The 18,397-nt window shown below is 37.6% G+C and overlaps 2 protein-coding genes across 3 annotated transcripts in view; one reads left to right on the top strand and one right to left on the bottom strand.

Moving 5' to 3' along the window:
* Positions 1-17,815, bottom strand: part of SMC4 (structural maintenance of chromosomes 4) — a 37,351-nt gene extending 19,536 nt beyond the window's left edge. Inside the window, exons 1-5 of the mRNA XM_068406039.1 lie at positions 17,732-17,815; positions 15,428-15,623; positions 14,111-14,289; positions 13,310-13,501; positions 11,348-11,524 (exon numbers count right to left, since the gene is read on the bottom strand). Of these exons, the coding sequence (XP_068262140.1) occupies positions 11,348-11,524; positions 13,310-13,501; positions 14,111-14,289; positions 15,428-15,584 (705 nt within the window). The 5' untranslated portion in view covers positions 15,585-15,623; positions 17,732-17,815. The remainder of the gene's footprint in view (positions 1-11,347; positions 11,525-13,309; positions 13,502-14,110; positions 14,290-15,427; positions 15,624-17,731) is intronic.
* A 148-nt stretch (positions 17,816-17,963) lies between these two features.
* The window catches only part of IFT80 (intraflagellar transport 80), a 59,419-nt gene continuing 58,985 nt past the window's right edge, over positions 17,964-18,397 (top strand). The window contains exon 1 of one of the 2 annotated variants that reach the window (XM_068406567.1): positions 17,964-18,134. The gene's annotated coding sequence lies outside the window, so the exon portion shown is untranslated. Of the gene's footprint in view, positions 18,139-18,397 lie in introns of both variants that reach the window. The other variant, XM_068406566.1, reaches the window with a different exon arrangement.

Raw genomic sequence — 18,397 nt, 5'->3', positions numbered from 1 at the left:
GTCCCTGAAGGGTTCTCTGTAGAAAACAGAAGGTCCATAAAATCACGTCTGATGGATGAACCGGACTTGTAATTCATACAACTGAGAATTCCTTGTTGGAAAAAGAAAAACATTCTTAATTATTAGGCTTCCTTCATTTAATTTTCCTTTATGTGCAGTATTAACTTTAAATTAAGCTGAATAGTAACAATAATTTGATTTTTTTAAAAATAAGAACTAGGAAAAATTAAACTGAGACAGTGACAAGGACTTTATTTTACTGATGCTATCATTAGCCAATTAAAAAAACTACTATCAACATTTTATGCTTAGGACAGTAGCACCAAATGTTTCAAAATACAGATTATATTTTGTAAATTACATGGTCATGTATCAGAAGAAATTGAATATACACATTAAAATGGTATCTGGAGCAAGAACAGATGTGATAAATGCTGCAAAAATTAAATAAAGAGAAGAGAGAGTAAAAGCTATTCACCCTTCAAAAACCTGGACAGTAGGTGCATGACAAGAGACAACTTATTAGTAAAACAGATAGCAAATACTGCAGAGTACCAGTATTGGCCTTTGGGACAGATTTTTAAACACATTAAATAATAAGCTAAATTAAAGTTTTTAATTTAATTTTAGAACTGACAAGATTTAAAACCAAACCAAAATAAAATTTATATTCCAGTATCTGAGCTATGTCCGTAAACCAAGCCTAAGTCTATATCCAGAGTGAAAATATAGTTTTCTAATAACTGCAGCTGTACTATATACAATTCCAGTTACACATTTGCTCCCTTCCCACAAAACTATGACTTCTTTACCAAAAACCAGCTGTCGGCGAGACACTGCTCATGGGCAGGAAACTGTGTAACCTAAATTTCTGTGGAAATGTCATAAATCTCTATTTTGTTTCTTCTTGCATTAAAGCATTTCCTCTGTGTACATCCAAGAAAAAACAATCACAGAAAAGATACTTAATTCAGGTGCTCAGCATCAAGCCTTAAGATTTTATATGTATTATATAAAATTTTTATATACATTTTAAAATATTTTATAGCACATATATCCCTCCAGTTAGGTGCTGCTGTAGACCACAAAACTACCCTGGATTTAACGTGAGCACAGGAATTATGCATGAGCAAGGAATGTAAGTCAATGTTTTTTTATGATCTGGCTAAGTATAATTAACCACCTTTAAGTCACAACCACGTAAGAAAGATGAGAACGTAGTTGTGAGGGTTCTCCATAGCTCACTAATGGAATGTAACTACAATATGTTTAATGATATAGTAAATTACTAATGAAATTTAATCCAGTTGTATATAATTCTATAACCTCATAAATTAAGAAATCGGGGGGTTGGTTGTCTACATGGTAAATAAATACATCACCCTATGACCAGGAATTACTGGTGACTTCACTTTAGGCTGTACATCCAATAAGGTTTTGAAAAGCTGAAGCGAACTTACTACTGGTGAGGAGATAATGCACATGGATTGAACTTGCCAGGCTGGCTATTGCCAATTTTATGTGCAATTCCTCCACTTCACCGTAGGCGAGCAATTTTAGAATTACATATTCTTCATCTTACCTACTTAAATTCTTGGATTCTTTTCTTATCAAAGGTAAAAATTAAAACATTTAGAATATATAAAGAATAACTGAATAATAAAAGTATTATTTAATATTTATATTATTTACCAAGTTAATATATTAAGAAATCTGTTTAGCCCACCCCTATAGTTAACATATTAAGAAACAAAAAGGCTTCCAGCTATTTTAATGGATAAAGGAGACTGAAAAAGTTGTACCTGCTCTTCTTGCAAGTAGTCATGACAATGATTAACAGGGGAGAAACATTTTACAACTCTGTATTCTGTTAAAACTTGATAGTCACATTAACTGATCCCTAACTTTTTAACTGTGTTTATTACTTGACCCATTATTTAATTATGTAAAAAAAAAATATTACAACCTTGCTTGTTTATTTAGTAAAAGATCTTTCGAAATACAGACAGCATTTCTGAAAGTGAAACTAAGGCGGCAGCAAGCAGACATTTGTTGAAAAGAAAACATGCTTGGGCATGCTTAACGTAGCTGTCACACCTAAATCTAAGAAGTCTCAGAACAGACCACCAGGAAATCTCTCAATTATTTGTCTCAGTTGTCTTCCTCTGGGTCACACTCTAGCTCACAGGCATGAATCCATGACAGGAGAGGGAGCAATGTGGAAAGAAAAAAAAAAAAAGTCAAAAAAAAAAAGTCAATCCTCTGTTTAGTTGAGAAGACAATCAAAATGGATGTCAACACTAAGACACTGGTGACACTGGCAGACAGCTAACAAAGAACAAAACATCCACAAGAGTAATCACTGTATGAAAAAGCATCAAATCTCCACTGAGTATCTTGAGAAGGCTCTACAGTCAGTGCAAGAACTCTACAGGGAACTACAAACCCCATTTCAGTTTCTGCATTGTGGGTGAAGTCTTCTACGTCACACTGAAGGTATCACTGGGGTGCTGGTACATCACTAGTAACAGAGGCCAACTCAAACACTGCAGAATGAACATACATCTAGAGAACAGCTTCTACAGAATGCCTCAGCTTTCATTACCAGAAAAGAGTTATTGGTCCATTCTAATAGAGAATTAGAAAAGAGAATTTCTAATTTCTAAGAAAATTAGAAATCTCTAAGCAAGAAAGTTAACTGACAGCTCTGGTAAATAATGAGAAACCTTGCTTGACAGCAGGCTACAAAGTTATAAAAAAAGGGCAAGAGCCATTCCAATTGAAAGCCATTTGAATTCCTCCAGTGAAAAATATGAGGAATACTTAAAGGAACTTGGAAGCTGGAGATCCCACCTTTCTTTGCATAGCCAGACTCTTGAGGAGGTGAATTATCTCAGTGCCGTGACGTTTAAGATACTTTCTAAATTTAAATTTCTATTGTGCATAAGAAGAAAAGCTTTAAATAAATTGTAACAGCCTTCAAAAACCAGTTAAGAATTGCTCATAACAAAATGAACCATTTGAAACCAATGGCTCAGCTGAGGAGACTCTGAGAGGGTCAGCATGAGCACAGGGTGAAGCAGCATGAAATCATCAGCATGATCGATCGCTATTTAATGTTATGAGGCTGCCGAGTCAAGGGTCTACCTATTTTGAGCTCTGTGTCTTTCAGTAGAAGTTACATGTGCATCCTAGCAATATTAGGAACACTGTACATTTAATGTAAGACATTATAGACAGAATTAATCAGATTTCAGCTTCCATGTTGCACACACACTCTTCTGTGTTCATGTTAGACCAAAACTCTCATTAAGACTAGCAGCTGACTTAGATGGCCACAATCCATTGCTGCGTGTAACTTCCTAGCCCAACTTTGTGAAGGGCAAGAATTTTACCTCCCACGTAGCCCTCAAAAGGTGGGACAATGCCTAAACTATTAACTTGTTCCTTAGAACTACTATTTTCTCTAAAATTACACATTCATTTCTGAAAAGAGCAGATTAAAAGCTTTTAATCTGAGTTTATCCAATGTTTTCTGGCATATAGATTTGAATTTTAAACAAGGTTATCAAATTGCTTGATAAAGGGAATCTTGACCTACTCATCAAGCTGCCTTTCTGCAACTCTTACCACTAGTCTTTACACAGGATACTATTCACTTCTGCAGATAACTCCTGGTTGTTGCTCTTGGCAGACAGTGGCACCCCATCCCAGCAGCCTTCCTGTAGATCGAGTCTGTGGGCTGAAGCACTAATTGCAAAGCTCAGAAGTCCCAATGCACTAATCCCAATACTGACATCAACCAGCCTCAACTGGTGATAAACTGCAGTCGCTGGTCACTTGTGCCGTGCACAGCAGTAGTTCAGTCTGTGACAGTGCTGGAACGATGGAGGTTCCGAATACAGCCTTCAGATTCCACTTTAAAATTCTGCTATGAAACGAGACAGGGCTAACAAAAAGCCTTTGACATTGAAAGATTACCAACAGCAACCCTAAAACTCTTCATCCCACAGAATAATTGCCGCAGCGAGTAGGTAAAAACAATTTTCCAGGATTTTGGGTTGTGACATAATTTCCCATGTCTTAATCTGAAGCTTTAAAATAAAGCGCTGAAACCTTTGGGATAAATGAGCATGATCCTATACAACCTAACAGACTGGACTAACTTTTGAGTATTAAACCTCACACATCAAGAACACTTTTGAAGCACAGTAAAGCATGGGCACATTAAAATATATATTGTAACAAGGGAATTTTGTAGCTTGGAATCCAGTAGATGGAAATGTACTGCACTCAGGGTGGGGGGAGAGTACTGGGTAGTTTGGGTGGTTTTTGAGGGGAATTTTCTGTTGCAGTTGTTGTGTGTTAGTTTTTGAAGGGGTTTTTGGTAGTGGAGCTCTTCAGCACCAGTCAAATTCTGAAGTGGAGTAATGTAACATCTAACTGAATGTAAATTTACATTCAGTTTCGCTCATGAGGAATAGTTTTAGAGAAAACACTGCCTAGAAGATGCAATACTAGATATTGGAAAAACCTTCTGTGTTATTACACATGGCTGAGAAACCCAGTGAGGCATTATGTTAGGGAGCAGGACATCCTATTTGTCTTAGTTTCCCACTTCAGCTGTCACAAGTAGAACACAAGAAATCTTCTGAACCCTTTGTGGAACTTCCAAAGGGTCAAACCAGATAATTTTGTTTCAATATTACATTAAACTATCACAAAACTTTAGATATGATGACTAGGGCTATAATATTTGGTATTTTTAAGGCAATCACTGCTTTTTTTTTTTTAATTCAGAACAATATTTTATTAGTTTCAGTGTAATGGTGGCATACTTTTGGTAACATACTAGTTTTTAAGGCTTTTTAAACACCCATAAAAGGAAGTTTTGTTACTGAGTCCAAAAATCTTTGAGTGATGGGTGGGTATCAGCAGGCTATCCTGTAATCCAGAGCATAACACTTGTTACAGCACAATTACAATAAGCTTGTAACTTCTTAATACTGTCAATATGTGTGTTCGATTTGCTTACTAAATTAACTGATAAAATTAATTACAGTTTACAACTTTACAATATTACATAATTCTGTTTCATTCAAGTGATATGCAAATGTAGACCGTGGTCAGAACATCATTTAACTTTCTCAAGCATCACAAAATTAACAGTCTTGTGAGGTTTGTGACAGAGTATTATTATTATATGCATGTATGAAAAAAGATTTAGAGGAAAATGGTTTAAGCATGAACGTTTGTTCCCTAAAACGGGCTGAGTTATTAGGAAAACCCAGACCATACTGAACTTGGAAACAAGAGGATTTTCTTTATATGCAACAGGTGATCAGTGGAACTTGTCCTTTAAGCACTGAACAGAAGCAAACAGTTCAGATGCTGAGAACACAGTACTTGCAGTTGTAACAGCCACCTCTAACTCAGTTTTGTGAAGGATTGTAGTAGCTGTAGGCAAAATCTGTTATTGTTCATCCTATTGAATGAAAAATCAAATCTTGATCAATCCAAATTATAGCCCAATTTCAATTCTTTTCTTAACTTTTTAATATGGAAGGCTAGACAGAACTGACCTGGCATAAGGCAAACTTCTCAATAAAATAATTGAAAAGTTTATAATTTTTAATCTTGTTTTATGGAACACAGCTAGATTTCAATTTCTTTCAAACAGTGAAGCATTTCTCCCAGAGCAAGGGGCATGTGGACAAGTTTTTGCACGTATTTCACCAGCCAGCTACAGGAGTTGAAAATACAGCACACACAACTTCTTAGCATCATCAAAAGGAAGAGCAATGGCTTCTGCCAGGAGAATGAAAACAGTGGCACCGTGGACTTGCTTGAAGGAGAAGCCACATTAGAACATTGAGAATGTTTACTATAAATGTATTTTTCCACAGAGATTTAAAAGACAGAAAATCCAAAATTTGGGAAATACCAATTACTGGTTTTCCTTCCTTGGTCTTCTATCCAACTTCTGAACATTGACATTAGAACTAGCACTAATACTAAATGACTACTAATAAGGGTCAGGGTCTTTTCTTAGGCAGCTCCACTTCCACCTGTCTGTCCGACAGAACTTGTAACTGCTGCAAAAGTCAATCAGGAGTAAAATCAGAGGAAAAATAGTAATGAATATCAACCTGTCGTATCACTTGATAAGTGCTAGCTTAGAAGTTGTATAATTCTTAGTTACTGCACCTGTTGCCTCACAAAATTATTTGTCGTGGATATTTTGTGTAATCAGTTCCTTAATAATATAAAGGCACCCAAACTGTGTTTTTATCTTATATAAGCCACCAGGCAGCAATGTGAGATGAATCCTTCCATTTCCCTGTATGCTACTGGCACTGTTTTCAACCCCTCTCCCATTTTTTATTTTTCTTATATTGGACTAGCGTGACAGTGCTCACACTTCACTCTTTTTTTTTGCTTTATCAAAATGATAGCTCTCACTTTTTAAGCAGAAGTACAGTAAGGAATACAAAAATAAGTGCTAAATTTGCGTATCTTCAATTTTCCATACTGGTAGTTTCAATTTGACTTTATTTTGACAGTGTGCCCATACTCCCCTCTTCATGTAAAGTTTTGACTATAATTCTAATTCTACATACATGGGCCTTGAAAGCTGTGCACATAGATAACCAATATTCCTGTAACGTTATTCTTCTCCTGGAAACATGACTGTAACATAGCTCTTGTAAGCCACAACAGGTCTTTTTTCCCCAATTCCATGTTATTACTGCTATTCCTTACTGCTTGCAGTCATACCTCATTTCTACCCTTCAATTTTACCAGATGGCAAATACACAGGAGGGGAGAAAGCATCAAATACTCAACTTCATGCTCTGCCTTCCAAGAGAAGTGCTATAAGCTAGGTGGGAAATCAAGAAAGTCAAGTAATAAATGCACACACACATCTACAAGGCCACGACTGTCCAAAGATGAGGAAAAACTTTGACTAAGCCTGTTATACAACACTCAGTTGTTTGCACAAGACTACTATTCTGCATTCTGGAAATAATTTAAGAGTAGCCTTTGTCAAGCTGTTTGCACATCTGTCTAATTTTAGAAGCTTCCTTAAGGACATTCTTGTATTTAATACAAGAATACAAATTGAGTGCAAATCTAGAGTCACTTTGGAATCCAAGTCAGTTATTGTCAAACTCAACCTACAACGTTTGACTTAAGATTATTGGTATGGTCTAATTAAACTATTTAATTGATCACTCTTAATTACACACTGCCTCTAGAAAAGTGCTTTTCTCCACTCTCTATGTTTCCCTATTTTTCTGAAGAAAGCTTAATAAACATTGGTTACAATGTTAAGTTGCAATTGGCAAAATAAAAATCATATGAATTGCCAACCTAAGTTTTCTGATAATGTAAGAGAATTAATTCTGAAACTGCACACAGACTATTAGCATATCTTAGGCTGTGCTGTATTCACTTCAGCATAAAGCAGAGTATTTAAACAGTCAGTGAAATTCATTCTGTACTCTATGAATCAGTGTGAGGCTTCTATTTTTACGTAAGATTTTATTCAAAGAATCTGTTTTTACTTAATTATGTTATCACACTTGCCTTAATTCTTCCTACCACTTAGCTCAGCTGGCCTTGACCTTTCTAGAACAAACCTCTCTTCACCACCAATGCTGGCAGCATAGATCTCCATTTATAAACCCCGTAGAGCTTTTCAGGCTGTAGCTCAGATGTTGGTGTGCCTCATTAGGAAAGCAGACCTCAACAACTGGGAACTTCTGGCTTATCTCAAAGCAAGAAGGAAATCTGCTCTCCCTCATTTCCTCTCCAACACACTGAAAGAGCGACTCCTACGTTATTTCCACAAAGCAGCAGGTGAAAAACTTGACTAAACTTCCTTTCTGGCAAAATAATTTTGCCATAGGATAAGAATTAGTACGTTACAAAATGGCGTTCCAATCAGTAACAAAAATACATACATATACACATATGTAGTTGTTTATACTTGCTTAAGATTACATGAGAATATTTTAATTAAGTCTATCAAATACATTTAAGTGAAATACTACTGTAATTAGTACAAAATTTACTTAAAACAGTTTCCATTTGTTTGAAAGTAGCTTCTAAAGTAAATCGAAATCAAGCCACAGAAGTCTACTGTCTTAGTACAAAATTAATTCAAAGTCTTGTGCCATTTATTATGATTTCCACAACATTTGCAAAGTCACTGAAGGGGAGTTACCTGTGAAACTCCCACTTTCCTTCTAAAAAGTTTCTATCGACTATACCTCTCTTACCTTGGAAGACTGCAAAAGCCAATGTCAGCAGGCGTTAATGGTTGCTGTGCAGAGCCAGTCTGCTTTGCTCCCCAGACATGCCCACCCCGGGATGTGCAAACCTGACAGTCCTTCAAATGCTCCCCACTTATTTCATAAGTCCTTAAAGGCAGACCAGCAAGGACAAAGAAGCTGATACTTTTTTCTGGCTTCAAGGTTACCCTCTTCAGCAGAGTCCCTATTGAGCATCAGCAAACACACTTACCTGCCTTCTGAGTTCTGCCCAGCCCGATCAGAGCACAGAACCCACACGAGTTTTCTGTATATATACACCAATGTTCCAAGGAAGTCTTTGAGAAAAGCTCAGTAATTTTATTTGTTGTTCTTTACTATACACAAGTTACTGAAGCTGAGGCATTAGGTGTGGAAGACAGAAAAATAGCAGCAAGATGCTAGATTTTAGCACAGTGCTGAGCATATTTTTTTTTTTTAAGGGACAAGATGCATTTTTTCCTGTTGCAGTTTCAGGCTGTAGCAAGCTCATTAAAAATGCTCTGAACAGTTGTCTATTTCTAGAGTACTAAAAGCATGTAGCAATTTATTAAAAACATGAAATGTGTGGGGTTAGAACTTGGGGATCACAAAAATGACAAACTCCTGTTAAGTGTTAGCAATATCCCATTGTAACCAGAACCATTTTTAAACAAGATTTTTTTTTTCAACTAGCTAGTTCAGGCATGAATTTGTAATACTTCTAAAACTACTCAAGTAGTCTCACATATTCTGTTTTTCCACAGGTGTTTTTTTGTAATGTTACTCACAGAAGTCATCAGTATTTGGATTTTAATAATTTCAGTATGGCAGCAGAAGTACCCGTAACACACCCTACCCAACTTCTACAAAATTCAGTCTGGCCTAAGCTTCCAAATTTTTATCCCAAAAGGCACCAAAATCTTCTGTGTCAGAAAAAAGACTGCAAAATAGGGGGTGAAGTGAGAAGAAGAAACCAAAAAAATAAAGCAGTCTTCTAAAAAGCAAATATTTTCCACTGAGTAATGCTAAATACACTAGCAAGATATAATCAAGTATCTCAAAGTTTTGTTACTATGTGTAGGATATGTTCTCTTACAACTTTTTCTTTATTACTAACTAGTGAATACTCTGCCACACACCAAAGCCAGCGTTTGATAATCCATAATTAACATTTTTGCCCAAAATACACATTACAAGTGAAATATTTTAATTGCACCCTATTGACATAGTCAAAAATCAAAGACATTTATAACTTATTTTAAATGACAAAGTACTCTGACTTGATATCAAGTTAAACTTAGGGTAGTCTATATTAGTTTAGCTATAACAAGAGAAAAGCAAATTCAGCCTTTAGCCTTTCCTCTGCTGTTCATAATACGTTACCCACGAAGAGTCTGGTGGAATGAAAGAAAAAAATAATGGTGGGAACCATTGCTTTATGCCTTAATGTTGGTTATACCTCCCTTTTATTTCCCATTGTACAGGTAGAAAGCACGAAACTAGCTTTTAGGAAAAGGTGTGTTCTCCTCATTGATAACTTCCTGGGGAACCATTATGGGAGAAGAAAACAAACCACATTTGGGAGAAAAAAAAAAAAATCAATTTTAAAAGCTTAGCAATACTCCCTCCCCAATGTTCCCCTCCCCTTCTCTCAGGCACGTTCTCGAACACTGAGCTTTAGACATCTCTGCACCATAATTCCTACCTAGCTTTATCTTGATAATTCTTTAGAAATTTTGCTAAAATGATATTTAAGAACAACATCATAGAAAAAAAGAGTGTATTTACTAACTACAGTTGTTTTGCTGGAGGTACTTCTCACTTCATCTTGAAACAGAAAATACAGGAATAAAGTGGTAGAGGGAATAATTAATTGGCATGGAGACTTCAGAACAGATATATCCTCTTTTTGTGGGTGTAACTGTAAAAAAGGACTGCACAAAAGGGCTTGAGGAAGTGAAGCAAGCACAGCGACCTATCTAGAATTTTTTTTTTTTTTTTTTAGAGGGGAACTGGAGGCTCCTTTGACAAAAACAGGCCTAAAATAAACTCTATAGAAAGGTTTCAGACCTTGGGAGGCTCCCACTGTTCACTAATTTTCTAGGCCATGATCCTTCAGAGGAGATTTGGGACCTGTTAGTAATAGTAGTGAAATAATTATGGGTAATTGCAGAAATAGGTACTCAATTGAATTAATATTTAAATACATCCATCAAGTACTTTAACTGAATTTACATTTTAAGTAATTGTTTGGTACATAGCAAAATTCTCCTTATTTAAAAACTAGAAAAAATTAGTGTAGTTCTCTTCAGCCTGTCTTTTAAACAACAAACAGATGCCAGCAAGCCTTATAATTTTAAGGTGAAATGTGAACATAAATGATATTATATTGACAAATTCTATGATTATTTTTACAGTCTGGGTTGTAAACTGTAGCTTTTCAAAACATATCTTGAATTGGCTATAAACCTGCCATTCTTTGAGTTCTCTACAGTTGTTAAACAAGTGTAAACAAGAAGTACACTCCATGTGTTTTTTCTTGCACTCAGTTTTTAGGCACAGTTAATTTTTATATACATACTTCTCCAGTAAAACCGTGTCTATATATGAGAGCTGTAGATAACTTAACAGTAGAATCATTAAGATTTAAGTTAATATCGATGCACTTTTATCTAAAGCATAAACAAGTTGCTGAGTCTCTGCCACGCTTAAGCAGCACAATAATATTGGGGTTTAAGGTTTATTTTACTACTCCAATATTTACGTGCTGCTAGGGCGGAACAAGTATCACAACTCTTCTATTCATCCACGTGTCAGGAACACAAATTTGTTAATAGAAAAATCTGTATCAGCATCTTCAACTGTTTCTCTTCCTTAAATTTCTAAAGCAGCAAATAATGATTCGCATCTTTATTAGAGCATGAAAATCATGATGTGCTGCTAGAGTACTTTAAGGCCTCAAATACAAGACTTAAAACCTAGAGAATATTTTTTATAACTATAACTGGAAATACAGCTTTACTTAAAATTGTTTTTATTCATACACCAACCTGTAAAATTAAGAACCTGTTATGGTCCAGATCAATTCCATGGCTTCGAAGAAGAATACCAACATCTTTGAATGTCTTTTTCTTTCCATTGATGTGGTAGACAGAAGAATTATCTCTATAGGCAGTTCTAGATACACAAAAATTGCTGTTAGGAACGACTTCGTAATCATCTCCTTCCTGTTTTGAGGAAAAACAAAGTCAGAAAAACAATTACTATATCACAGGTTTACCTCATATTTCACAATAAAGCACAGAAGTTTTATCATGTTCAGGTTTTAAGTCAACTGTACTCCGGGGTCTAGTAGAAGTGGGAACAGTCTTAAAGCTGCATATCTCAAAAAAAAAAAAAAAAAGAGAAAAAACCCTCGAGAACTGGACAAAAAAAATAGCCCAAATTGTTTAAACCAAATGGCTTTAATATTATGCTTTTCCCACCTCTAACACAAGCTATTGCTTTCAAAATACTTAATTTATTCTCTTTACCACTGCTTCAAATCACAAAGGAAAAGGCCTACTTCAAATTTAAAGTGGCTGTGCTATTCCACCCTTTAAATTTTACATTAGGGAGTCTTGAATGACTTAAATACTGTTTGTATTTTAAACTCCTCTGTTATAGTGCTAGGAAAAGGAGTTACTTTTAGCTGAGTAGTTCTAAAGAGAAACTGTGGAAGATAAAAAAGCAAAACATTAAAGATGTGACAAATATGACATCATCAGCTTCAAAAGCTATCTTACACTTACCTACAAAGCAGGAACTAAAATAAAGCTGGTACTGTATTTTAAAAAGTTAAAATTGATTCATGCTGCTTGTAAAGACTTAAACTGGCCTACCACTTTCCCAGATTAACCCACTAGATTCATATCTAGTATATGCAGAAGTTTTTTAGATCATAAAGTTAGCTCCTGGATGTTAAAACAAAGTCAAGTGGAAAAAAAAAAAGAATAAATTAAATAATTTTTGAATCTAGTTATTATAAATACAAGCAAAAGGTATGTGTGTATGTATATCAAGTCAAAGAAAAAAAAAATATATATCTTTTAAAACAGTTCCTTCAAAGGCTGTACATATTGTCACTTTATTAACACAATTTTTGAAATTTCAGTGTACAGTTCCCACTATTTTGATTGACCTCAAACTCCACAGTTGATACTTCAGCTAGAATGTCTGCACAAAATTTAAATTTAAATAAAGAGAAAGAAATTCTGTGCACTGTAATTGCAATAAATCAACAAAAACGTCCAGAAGTTTTTATCAATACATGAAGTGGCAAGTAAAATAAATCTTTTTTTAATTTGCCAACACTTTCTATTTCACTCAAACAAAATATCAGGTTCAAAAATATTTAGTGGTAGGATGTGAGGTCCAGAATTTTTGACGAAAAATCTGTTTTAAAATTGCAGGCATGTTTACAGTATATAAAGTGTAAATAAGAAAGTTTCACATTCATTATATATTTTTCTAAATTTAGATAACTTAAAATAGTTTCTATTTGGTTTGAAAAGTTTTGCTTAAATAGGTTTTATTTCTTAATATATATGCTCATATTATAAATTTAAGAATATATAACATGTCCAAATGTAGATTTATAAATTTTTAGGGGTCTTATTAATTTCAGAAATAAGTTTTATTTACTTGAGGTAAGAGAGATGACAACTCTAAAGTGATGCCTTCTTAAAATGATTATTACATACTTCTAAATAGTTTAAAAATGGACATGTACCAGGTATTAGTCTTGCAGAAAATAAAGAATCCCTACTAATATTTTAAGAACTACACTACTCAATAGAGGAACTTTTTCAGCTAATTAACTTTGAATTGATGCTTTACATCCCAAAGGTAAACTAATGATGCTACGAAGTTTTCCCCAGCTCAAAGTAAAATAACCAAATGTTAAAAGTTTTCAAATCCTTAAAATAAAAAAAAAAAAAAGCCTCCACTGTTGTGAATAGAAGCATACATACCTTGTCAATAATCTTTTGGAAGTGGACTTCCACAGAACAACTCTGGATGTCCGTGTGTTCATCAGAATTATGGATCAGCACAGAGAGTTTTTTGGATCTGATTTTTTGTGCTCGATACCCAAACACAAAAAGCATCGAATCAATGACATTGGATTTCCCACTGCCATTTGGCCCAATAATACATGAAAAACGCTGCATAATAGAAGGAAAAAAAAGTGATATTCAAAGGGAAATAGGTCCTGGCCAGTGTACATCACCCATTTCATTTGTGAACAGTTTAAAACACAACTATTTCTAGTGCATGAAGCTGCAGACTATCTGATAGCTTAGTTTTTACTGAAAAGGTAAAGCAGTACAACTTATTTAAGAAAAAAAAAAAACACACCTCAACTCAGCTTTCTATATTTTAACTCGTTAACTCAAAGTGATACTGCATTTAGCAAGCATGTTCACAAGAAAAGTTTCATGATTAGCCACGTAAGTCTCTTGTGGGCACTAAAAAATATGCTCATTCTTCAAACACACCCCTAAAAGTTATCCAGTAAACGAAATAAAGAGAAAAGTGTGCTTTTTTAAGGTTTACTGATAAATTAAAATTGTACAGCATCAGAAACTTGCACTTAACTGTTTTCTCTACTGTCCAATAATGAAAATTCAGAATTTCACTATATAAGTCATTCTAAAACTGAAATCTTTTTCAGTTACTTTGAGGTAAACTTACATGAAAATACAGCAGGGAATACTAACACACAGCAAAGTCTTACCTTGATTTAAAAAACACTTAAGGTAAAAGAAATATACCTTATGAAAAGGTCCCAAAGTTTGCTCCCCTGCATAGGATTTGAAGTTCTGGTTTACAATATGAGTTATCATGAGACGAGGAGCACCGGCTTCATTGGTCATTGCTGGAGGTGGGGGAGGAGAGATGCTACCCAAAATCTCTTCTAAACTTCGATTATCAAGCACCTCATTTGAGGCTGCTAAAAACCATCCAAAATAAACAGAAAGAAAGAAAAAAAAAAAGACTATAAGCTCTCAATGACTAGACAGCTTTTAAAATGTTCAACTGGAAAAGCAAACATCATTTCTATACGAACCAAGCCTATAGTTCTGCCTGTAATTATTAAAATGAGCTAAGTGGAATTAAAAATTCTTCTTTTCATGAACTGAATCTTAAAAAAGAGATAGTTAAGATGTCCCATCGATTCACCAGTGGGTTTGTTCTGTCATTATGTAATTCTTATTCTAACACACTTTAATAGGCACTCTGCAATTACAATAGCTACAACCGTCACAATAAGCCTACAAATCTGAAACAGGCAAAGCCTTTCTAATTAATAAGTGCAAAGCCACATTTCAAGCGTGCTCACAAGTCACTCTGCAAGATTTGGGGATCGCGGCACAATGCTCTGAAAGCTGTAATGACAGCACAACTGCTCTGCAAAGACAGGAAGTTTGTTACGAAAACAAACCGGCCCCCTGGATATCAGCTAGCTGTAAGCAGAGCAGCTTTTCAACAGTTACTAGCAACTTTTTCTTCACACAGACAGGAGTTTTTGCCACCAATTTCAACATATTAATCTATTTGTCAAATACCTTGCTTTAATAAGTGCACATCTGGCTACCTACAAAGACACACGCTGCTGTTTTTCCAGGCGTTTTCAGCAAAATCTCAACTCAAGAAAACACACTGCTTCATGAAAAAGAAAGTCAAATCATTTTAAGAGTTAAGTAAATAAACTTGACATTTATTCCATTCCAAGAAATCCCATACCATTGGCTGCATATAAATTTGAAAAATCCTGCTGTTGTACCACAATCTGAAGTACAATGTTACAGATCAGGAATATGACATAGGCTTTATTAGGAGAAATTCTACAAATTGCTTTTGCACTTGTACTAAATCACTGGTCCAAACACTTTAACTCTTTGCAAGCCCTCTTTACCATTTTAAAAGCAGTTTAATCTTGCCAGGAGTCAAGGCTTTCCATAGTCCTTTCTAGAAGAGAAAAGAGCAAATCCTATCTGGAACAGCTGGTAAATTCAACTGAACGTTGCTGCTGAACAGGCACTATCATCAAGTTTACACCCCATCAGAACCTCAACATTCTGACCTACCTTGTGGAGGTCCTTTGCCAAGCTGTCTGTCACCTTCGTTTTCCACTTCCATCTCACTGGTGGACTCCTCTGAGGGTGCTCTGCCTTTCCCATGGGCTGCTGTAGAGGTTTTGGTGCTCTTGCTTGGCATGATCTCTGTTGGCTGTTCCCCTTCCATTCCAAGCAATCAAACTACTGAAGGGATCTATCTCCTTTGCTAACATAAACAAGAAAACCCCGTGATCTAAGCATTGAACTACAATCCCCTAAGGAATATACCTACATGTTTGCTCAGATGTTTGACTAATTTAGAAACTAAAGACTCGAGGTACTTTGAAGACAAAAATTCAAATTTGAAACAAAACCTCAAGCTTAGCCTCATATTTTAAGATACATCACCCCCCAAAACAACCGAGCCACCCTAATCTCTAGAAACTGCACGAATCTACCTACTGAAAACTCACACAGCCACGTTCAATGCAGTTACTACACTCAGAGGAAGCAACCGTGATGCTGGGGGCAAAAGAGTTAAAGACACATTCGCAATAACAAACTGAGTAGCCATATGTCTATACCCTGCTGGAAGCACTCTTCACATACACGTTTCAGACCTGACACGCATTTTACTTTCAACAGTCCATGCTGACTATATATTTTATATAGATAGACTGATAAACAAAAAGACCTGCATAATTATAGCAAAGACTTGACTCTTAAACAGTTTAAATCAACACACTCGTTTCGCAAAATATAACACAACCACTACTGCCAGCATTCAACAATTAACAGAGAAAGCAAAACAAAATACCTTAATCTAGTTGTGGTGTTAAAGTTAAGTGACCAAGAACAAAACATTACAAAAGTCCATCAGCTGGCACTTAAGCACAGCTCCCAAAAAGTATAAATAGAAAGCAACCGATGAGAAGACAGACGACTGCAGGAGCAAAACTCTCTCCAAAGAGTTTAAATTGCAGCAAGTGGCGAAGTTAGCTCGCAGAAAAACAGACATGAGAAAGTTTACTTCTCACAAGATAAAAAACTGACGTGGTTAGAAAGTCATCTTACAATTGGTGCCAATCATTTGACGTTTTCAGACCTACCCCCAACCCACACTCTCATGAGAGTCCTTCATTTGGGACAATGGGGGAGGGGGAGAAATGAGAGAAAGAACTCATTTTAAGGCAATTTGAATCTATGCCCCTGTTAAGAAGTGTTCCGCAATGGCTGTCTCAGACAATTACAGCCTCTCAAAGTACCAGATTATTTTTTTTTTCTCCAAAACTGCTCCACTCCAACAGAATTGTGCAATATAGACCTATTTACCTTACCAACACTCCCCTCCTCAGATACTTCAACAAAACGAACAAGCATAACTACTTGACCTCAGCTTTTAAATCGCGATAAATCAGCTGCCACACACTCTAACAAATTTAACAAATTCGTGCCCAGCCCCTCCCCCGAGTCAGCTCAAAGGTGTTTGTTAAAAGCATCTCTCGACGATCTCCTGCCAAGTGCCGTTTTTGTTAGGGGGATGGCGAAAAACAGAGTCGGAGACGGGCAGAAAGGCTTCCTGATTAACAGCCGATTAAATGTGATAGCGATAACCCATGTCAGTGAAAAATTGTGGGTGTTTTTTTTTTTAATCCGTCCGTTAATCTCAGAAGTCCAACTGCACCCTTGTCACGGTCTTTCCAAGTCGTTATGCACTTTCTTAGGGTTTCTCCCTCATACTTCAAGCATAAAAGGAGCAGGCAGAGCTAGTTACGGAAGGGTCCCCGCTTTGCAAGCGGATTAAAATCGGGCCTCGGTGCTACCGAAACGTACCCCTGTACTTCCCCGTCCGAGGTGGGTCTCCGATTCACGGTCCCCAGGGGTCCATAAGGGCACAGCGGGAAACCTTGGGCTTTCTCCCTTGGGCTGCAGAGGACCCTCTCTCATCCCCCCTCCTCAAACCCATCTACCGACACAAGCCAGGACGGACACGCCGGGCGCCGTGCCCCGCCGGCGCGGGGACCGAGCGGCCGTCGGGCAGCCCGAGTCCCTCGGGAAGGGCCCTCGGCGGGGCAGCCCCCGCCCGACCGCTCCGGAGAGAGGGGCTGCCGCCGCCTTTCACTCCTTCAGGACGAGGAGAAAACAGGAAAAATAAAGCGTGGGGCAAAACCCGACGCCCCCCTGCCCAGGGAAGCGCCCTGAGGACGCCTCCACCGCCCCGCTCACAAGTGGGTGAAACTCCCCAAACTCCACCTGCCCTCGGGCAAACTGCCGGCGCCTCTACCCCAAACCCTGCCCCGCCGAGCTACCCCGCAATACCCGCCGAGCTGGTACCTTCGAGGGCTGGCGGCGCCCGGCCCCAGCGAGGCTGCGAGTTGCGGTAGCGCGGGCGGTCTTGGGCTCCCGCCGCGGCTCGGCGGCTTCTACACTCGAAAATGGCGCCCAAACGGCGAACTCGAACCGAAATTCGTTAGAAAAAGCGCGGGGCATGCTGGGAAGGGAGGGGGCCGGCCTCCCGCGGGTTTGAAAGGAGGGAAAAAAAGAGCCCCGCGGCCGCCATCTTGTTTTCCGTTACTGCGCGGACGGGCTGGGCGGGAGGAGAATAAAGTAAAATAAACCCGCTCGCGTCGGGGAGCGGCGTTTTTTAAGGGAGAGAAGGGGGAGACTCGGGGTTGAGGGTGACAGCGGCCGTGCCCGCGGCCCCCCGGCGTGGAAAGGATTTATTTTAATGTTCGAAGTAGGTCAGTGGGCGGCGCTTGGTTGCTCGGGTAACGGGCGGTGAGGCGGTGGTGGGGGCCGGGGCGGCAGCGCCAAGGAGGTCTGTTGTTATTAAAAAGAAAAAAAAAAAGGTTAAAAAATTAATTAAAAATTGTGGGGACACGCCGCTTTTAAAGCGGTATTAATTAACGGGCGGCGCGGTGACGCCAGCGGGCCGTGTCACCTGGTCGGGGAGGGCCCGTGAGGTGGCGGTGGGACGGGGACGGGGATGGGGAGGAGGAG

The sequence above is a fragment of the Nyctibius grandis genome, chromosome 8, assembly GCF_013368605.1.
Source record: "Nyctibius grandis isolate bNycGra1 chromosome 8, bNycGra1.pri, whole genome shotgun sequence".
NCBI classification, from domain to species: Eukaryota; Metazoa; Chordata; class Aves; order Nyctibiiformes; family Nyctibiidae; genus Nyctibius; species Nyctibius grandis.
This window is presented reverse-complemented; position numbering and strand designations above follow the sequence as displayed.